At 43.0% G+C, this 7,600-nt stretch overlaps 1 protein-coding gene across 1 annotated transcript; it reads right to left on the bottom strand.

The window, feature by feature from the left end:
* Positions 1-840: 840 nt before the first annotated feature.
* LOC120688656 lies at positions 841-2,873 on the bottom strand. The gene is made up of 3 exons (XM_039971055.1): positions 2,497-2,873; positions 1,819-1,857; positions 841-1,094 (listed from the first exon to the last, which is right to left on the bottom strand). Exons 1-3 carry the CDS (start codon positions 2,871-2,873, stop codon positions 1,073-1,075), a joined length of 438 nt encoding a protein of 145 aa, XP_039826989.1. The 3' UTR covers positions 841-1,072.
* Between the last annotated feature and the right edge of the window lie 4,727 nt (positions 2,874-7,600).

Genomic DNA, 7,600 nt, shown 5'->3' with positions numbered 1-7,600 from the left:
TCGATAGGTGTATGGGAAGCGAAAGCCGGTGGTGGAGATGAACCAGGGGTCCATGTCAGGGTAGCGGGTGCTTTTTCCCAAGAAGATCGTCATGTCGCACCGAAGAGTGCCCCTAGAGTCGTACTCCCGGTAGACGTACTCTGGTGGGTCCACAACTCCGACGCGTTCCAGGCTGAGTAGCAATAACTTAGGAAGGCCGGGCTCTGCGTGGCAGATTCCGCCACTCCATCCATTGTCAGTCATATGGAACAGGGCAAGAATCAGCGGTGAGTGTTTGTGGAAAAAGGATTAAACAAGGAAAAATCCTACTGTGGAAAGGCTCGAAAAAGGGGTCTCGCTCCTAGGGTCACATCCTACGGCCAACTTACGGCTCTGATACCACATGAAGTGTCCCCTCATAAGACACTACTACAGAACATGGATATAATAACACCAACTTGTGTCATTATAGGCTGATAAATGTGTTACTAACTTCCCTAGTAACACATCATTTTAGTGTTACAATTTCCAATGTTACTACAGTCAAATCTATAGGAACACAACATATGTGTTACTGTACATCTAAAAAAGTGTTACTACTTAGTAACACAATTCCTTGCCTTGTGGAGTATTTATGAAGTGTTACTAAGATTCTCTTTTGTAACACATTTTTAAGCTCTAGTAACACTTGAATTTGTGATATAAACACCAAAATATTGATTGCAACACATGGTTTGGAATACATGTTTTACCTGTTGTAACATGTTTAAATTTTAAATAATTATTCATTTTACACGTGCCAATGACATATAATGTTACCATGAAATTTCCAAAGTGAACCCAATAAATTGCAAAATCACAGAAACCATTAATTTTAATAATCATAGCAAGCTGCATTAATTGTAGAAAGTTTACAAACGTAGTACATGTTCACATAATGCGATACATAATATAGTTCTAGTGAGTAAATGTACAATAGTGAAGAGTACAAGCCCATACTACTGGGAAAACTGAAATTTAAACAAAATATATCTCTAGTATTCTTAAACTCCACTGCCACTTTATCCATTTTCGTACGCGTCGACATAAGAATTCAGCTGCTGATCAATTTTGGCCTGCATATAGAAATCAAGTTGCAGCATTACATAGATCCAACACACACAAATACTAGTAAATATTGAATATGAACTCTCTATGATAAATTGAAATACTGAGAAATTGATGCACGTAGGTATTGATAATATATTGAAAAGTAAACAAATAAACTTCTTCAGGGGACAAAGTTCAGTATTTCAAGAGATGACTATCCTAATTCGCAAGCTAGTTTTCCAACAACAGTTTACTGTCATTTCAACGAAAAATTGCTATCAACTGAATCCTGTCACTTACCGATAACTAAATATGCAATGCTTTCAATCACTCCACGAACATAATAAGAAAATTGGTCTGTGGATTTTGTTGGATACATGATCTGCTTGGCAAAACAAAATGTATAATGGTTTGTTCAATTAGCTGGAATCAGCAATGGATAATAAGCAATCAGAGTGGCCTTATTGCTAGTTTGGAGGATAAAACATGAAAAAACATAAATAAATTGATAAAACAGTAATATCCAGGAATAAAATTCTAATCTTGCTTTGACATTTCAACAAACAAATCATGGGCAAAGTCAATTAAAAAACCTGCAATGTGTGCAAGACAGATGCAATTTAGTCATAATAGAAGTAACACGGAGTATCACTAGCCTTTCTTCCTGCTCTACAATAATCTATCTTGGAGCAAATTAATTACTTAAATCAGGAGCCTTAGTCCAGCTAAGCTGTGGGGTTGAGAACTTACACTTCTGATTTGGAGGCAATATTGGGCTCCATGCGGCACCTGTTGCAGACCAAGGGTGGCAGGTTTTAGATTACATAGTGCAAACCATTTGTTACTGCAATTTGCAACCTGGCCAGCCGCCAGCGAGGAAAGATGTAGTTCATTGGTTCATAAAGAAGGGACATCTGATTTGGACCTTGAAATGCCTCTGCATATCACAGCGAGGAGGCAGCAGCAGCCTAAAGTAATTAATCTTGTGTTTCCGTAATAGACTAAAAAATACTAACTCCTGTGGATTAGTTAAAGCATTACAACATTTATTCATGCCGGGCAAGCAATTCTTACTCTATGTTTCAACAAAGTACAGATGCTTAACCACACCTAACAATTCACTTCTACAACCATATGTCCTACAAGGTAACAAAACTGGTCTAAACAAACAAGAGTGATATCACCGATACTCATATATGCAAGGCAAAATATTCAGTGCAACATATTCAAACCTATATATATGCAAGCTGCATGGTTAATCAACACTGTACCACAATCATTCATGTCATCTAAGAAATCCTTACTCTATGTTTTAACCAAGTACAGATGCTGGACCATTCACTACAATTCATGACCACAACCATTTGTCCTACAAATTTCCAAGAACTGAATCTAAATAAACAAGATTGTTATCACCACTACTCATACCGTGGACCTGCTGCGGCGTCGAGGCAGCCCCTGGGCCTGCTGCAACATTCCGTGGACCTGCGGCCGGGGGACCTGGACCTGCAGCGGCGGTGGCGGCCCCTGCACCTGCGGCGTCGGGTCCCTGGACCTCCGAGACGACTGCGTGGGCGCCGGGGGTCGGGTCGTGGGAGAAGGCTCAAGAATGCAGCGGCGGCGCCCGGCACCGCAGTGACGGCGGGGTGGGCGCCGAGGCCAAGTCGTCGGTAAGGGGAGGCGGGGCGGAGGATTGAGGAGGCAGGTGCGTAGGAACCGTCGGGGGATATATTCACCGCAGCCCAGGAGAGCAGATGAGCCACGCACGCAGGCCTAATCTGCTTGGGCACGGGCGCACGACCCATTAGGATTAGCTTTTTTTTTCATTTGCCGAATTTTCTTTCTTTCATTTTTTGATGGGCTTTCTTTCATTTTTTATTCTCTGGCAAACCGCAAGTCCTCCAAAACTGATATTGTGTCATATTCATTTCCGTGCAAAACAGGATTTTAACAAAGAAAGTCAGCAGTTCGAAAGGTGATTGTCCAAATGAATTAAAAACTGAACCATAACTTTTTATATTTATATTTAAAAATCTGAAATATTTTTTTGTTTTGGAACATCCGCTCAAACAATTTCTTCTTTAAAACATTTTATCTTATTCTCGGAATATCTGGAATACCATGGGAGACAATCGCGCACGCTAAAGAGGTAGGGGCCAGCAAGAATCCTCAATCACTAATTTTTGGGAATCCCCAATTACTAATTTTAAGTAAGGGAAAAAATAAAAAAAACCACAAAGCTATAATTATTTTGACCTTCCCAACACATCAGGACACGCACCCATACTAATGCCGTTAAGAATATACTAAGTACCATAATTTGCTATGTCTCACCATAATTCAGCTGGGCTTGTTAGTTAATTGCGCTGCATCGAGCCACGCGCGAACCAAGCGGGCTAACGAGCTGCATGCCTTTTGTCTAGCCCTAATGCCAAGGAGGACATGTTGGATGGGGTGTAGTGGAGTAGTGCCAAAAAAATAAGTTTTTTAATTACTAATACTTCTATTTTTGTACTTTCTTCAACATTCTCAATTGTCTACTCCTGATGCTATCTAGTATCATCACATTCATGCCACTTAGTGAATGGAAAAAATTGGAAGGGACTCTTTGTAACACTTAAATATAATATTATTTTGTATGTGTTACTAAATATTACTATCTTTGTAATATTTTGGATGTAACATTACTTTTGTATTACTATACATATTTTTTGTAACACAATTTTATAGACCATGTGCTATGTGTTACAACACTCATGTGTAACACATAGTTTGTGTTACTGTTAAACTTCTCTGTAACACAATGACGAATGTGTTACAAGAGTGTGTTACAATATTCATGTTCTGTAGTAGTGAGAGAAGACTTAAATGTGATACAATATCAGTCCCAGGAGGCTGATAACACATTTATTATATCAGATGGTACATCACCGTACAACTCTACGAGGTAATGGGCAGTGAAGCACCACTATCACAAGGATAACAACTAAAACCCACACAACGACATTGGCTACGAAGAGGTCATCAGAGTCTTGCGCCATACGGAGCTTCCTGCGGGTGACCCTATCCACAGGCAAGGTTGGGTGCAGGACAGAACCCCTACTCAACGTCTTCGGGAACGAAGTCTGGATCTTCCTCTGTAAAAATTAAGAATGCGATGAGTACAAACGTACTCAGCAAGTCCAACCACACCCACGGAGGGGGTATAAACAGAATATAATGCACAGGGTAAACCAAGGATAAGGCTAGGGTTTATTTTGCGGAAAGCTAATTTTATGCATGAGTTTATTTGAAAAGATTTTTCTTAGAGCAATTCTTTTGTCACCGTATGGGGTTGATCAACACAGGATCCCAGTTTTAAATTGCTACCGGACTCCTCGTCCGCCGTAGCACACGGCACAGCTGCCGGACACTTTTTACAAAACCACTCACGCCAACCCATCCATTCCCAGAAGAAACACTAGTTGTGTGACCAAACCATAACTCGCCCAGTACCGTGGGCACGGCTATTCGAATAGATTTTAACTCTGCAGAGGTATGCAACTTTACCCACAAGCGGGGTACCACAGCACGATCACCTTAGTGTCGGTGCAAATCCCAACAAAGCCATTACCCACCTTAGCTAGACCTGACTAGCCACCAGGGGATCCACCAAGGGGTCGTCGACCTATCACTGAGGTTTAACCGGGGCATAAGTCATACAGAGCTTATCCCTTCTCTTTGATCACCCGTTGCTCTCAGCTCTCCTGATGGCTATCAGACTAACTAGTGGGGTTTATGCTAAGCCGTTGCCCATACAACGGTCGAGTGGTTTGCACGATAGTGGAGTTAGGCAAGATGACACACCAACTCGGTCCATAATCGTGACAAGATGGATATCTCCCTTCCTTGCTCAACCACACAGGTACGAGCACACCATCTGGCAATTCTCACAGAAGTGCCATCCATCCCGTCTAAACTCATCTTTCGAAAATTTCATATTTTTTCCCACACACACTCACACATTTTCTTTTTATGAAACAAGTTGTACCGTGTTTAAGGTCCTAAGCGTTCTAGCAGCGATTAACGTCCAAACAAATCACATTCAGACATTAATCTTAGGTGGACAAGGATTGGTTGTAACAAATCAAGGGGTGGCTATCCAACCATGTTTTCAGCAGACAAAACATATGCAGTTTTGTAAAATAAGCCAATATGTTGTGTTTATAAAAAACTAGGACAAAACATGCATCAAAGGGTGGGATTGAACTTGCCGTTCTCAAAGCCTTTCGGGAAGTCCTGATCGAGGTACTGTCCTTCGGGTTCGGGGTCGCGGAACTGGTCCTCATTCACTTGCTCACGGTACTGCTCGTCGACGGGTTCTCCCTCGTAAACACCATGATCTACGACGCACACAAGCAAGCACACAATCAAAAAAAGAGAAACAAAGGTTTTATCGCTGAGCTCGAATCGGAAACAATTAAGATATGGGGATAGGAGTAATATTTTGGGCAGTTTTCTAATGGCATGGCCAAAATTATATTAGAAATGGCGTGGTAAGTTTCAGGTCGATCGGAGGATTTTGGTGCATGAAATGATAGACCGAAGAGGGGTTTAGGGTTAAATAAGGATTCAGGGACCTGTTTGTAATTATTTTGGAAGAGAAAGGACTTGGTTGCAATTTTTGGAAATATTTGGGTCATACTAGAAAGGTGTAGGGATCTGTTTAATATTAAGTTTATATGGTGGAGGGCTACTTCCCTAAATAAATAAAAGTGGAAGGGCCTTTCTACAAAAGTGGCATACAAGGGGGGACTCTTAATAGAATAGAAGGAAAGGGAGGGGCTTTTGGGCAAAATAGCCCTTTCTTCTCCCCCTCCCTTCCCGCAGAACAGGGTAGGCGTGCCCGGGCGCCGGCGCCGGCTCCGGCCGGCGGCCTAGACCACGGGGGCGGCCGGGAGGAGGGGGAAAGGGACAGGGAGGTGCGGGGGTCCGATCCCCCCCTCGATTTCAAGGAAGGGGGCCCACAAAGGAGGGGTGCCATGGCGGCGGGCGGCGGCGAGCGGCGGCGACCGTGGTGGCGGTGCTGCAAGGCTCGGCGGCGGCCGGGGTTAGGGGGAAAAGGGAGAGGGAGGTGAGGAGGTCCTTTTCCCCTCCTTACCTCGGGCAGTGGCAGCGCGAGTGTGGCAGAACCGCCTAAATTATCCCGGCTCAAGTGCGCAGGCCATCACCATAAAGGCAACATTAGCTTAAACGCACTTCAAACAGAATAATTTTTGGTCTGTCGGGTAACATCCCGATACAACCACCGATTCTCGGATCGAACAAGCATACCCCGCACGAAGGCGAGTTCAGAGATATTACAACCACAATTTTACAACTCAGGCATAATAACGATTACATACCAGTTAAAAACATTATTACAAAGCCAACTTAAATAAAACAGTTATACAAGTTATGATTATAAGTTCAGAGTCTAAACAGCGGAAGATGAAACACGATGACTACAACACGTCGCAAAAGTATACCAAGCTAGCCCAAGCATGGTATCACTCGTCATAGTCATTGCCGGCCGAAGACGTATCCCACTCTACGGACCAGCCAGGAGGCAACGAGCAAGGATAGGTCAAACTAGCGATCTGATCCTCAAAACTCATACCTGAAAAAGGTTTCAACAGCATGGCTGAGTATTCTAATACTCCGCAAGACTTAACCGTCAACGGGTATAAGTAGCCCACTTTAACTAGACTATGCAAGGTTTTGTGAGGCTCTGGTTTTCCTTTTGCTGAAAAGCAATAAGAGTATGTCTTTACTTTCAAGTTTTAGCTTCAAGATTCTAGTTGATTAACCATTCTATGTAAGCAGCTACTATCCAATCATGGTGGAACTTCTAAGCAAACATCAAGCTTAATAAGAATATTGTTGCTCTTATTACTCTGTGTGGCAAAGAGATCAAGCAGTCTCATTTCATCGTGAGAGGCGGACGATTCTGAATCGAAATTCAACCTTGCAAGGATAACCTAGCACACACGTCTGGAACACCGTCGGGTCATTCCCAAACAACCGTTGACCTTTCTTTCCGGCTTGTGGATAGGAACACTCTCCTCGACTACAGGGCTCCAAGGTCCACCCTTCTACGAGGTCCACCCTTGTCCCTTGAAGTCGCAGTGTTGCGCAACATAAAAATAAAACCTATCCCTAAGAGAGAGTATCAGGTATATCCACTCCCCGGTCCAATCGGCTACTAGGCTTGCCGCGTACCATATTGACGGCATGTGGCTAGTACTTTCAAAGACTTAACCAACGCTACCACACACCGCGACCTTAGCAAGTTCAATAACACAGACGGGGTCTCACATGAAGTTATGATATCGATCACAACCCCGTCCGTCGTCCTTATATTGATAACAGAAAGTAAACAGACAAATCCTATAAAACTCGCGAGTGACAGGCAATCACTCGACTTTTACCGGTCCTATAAGCTTAGCAAGTAGTCGAACTCAAGTCTAGTGTTCAGTACATAGGTTCCTAGGATCATGCATCTAGGGTTTCA

Source organism: Panicum virgatum, chromosome 9N (assembly GCF_016808335.1).
Source record: "Panicum virgatum strain AP13 chromosome 9N, P.virgatum_v5, whole genome shotgun sequence".
NCBI classification, from domain to species: Eukaryota; Viridiplantae; Streptophyta; class Magnoliopsida; order Poales; family Poaceae; genus Panicum; species Panicum virgatum.
This window is presented reverse-complemented; position numbering and strand designations above follow the sequence as displayed.

What these genes read in the sequence shown, in the direction of transcription:
- LOC120688656 (XM_039971055.1), bottom strand. Translation starts at nt 2,873, where the DNA reads ATGGGTCGTGCGCCCGTGCCCAAGCAGATTAGGCCTGCGTGCGTGGCT. An exon ending in GACGCCGCAGCAGGTCCACG is followed by an intron (nt 1,858 to 2,496) that starts GTATGAGTAGTG and finishes GGTCTGCAACAG; the next exon opens with GTGCCGCATGGAGCCCAATA. An exon ending in ATTGCCTCCAAATCAGAAGT is followed by an intron (nt 1,095 to 1,818) that starts GTAAGTTCTCAA and finishes TTCTATATGCAG; the next exon opens with GCCAAAATTGATCAGCAGCT.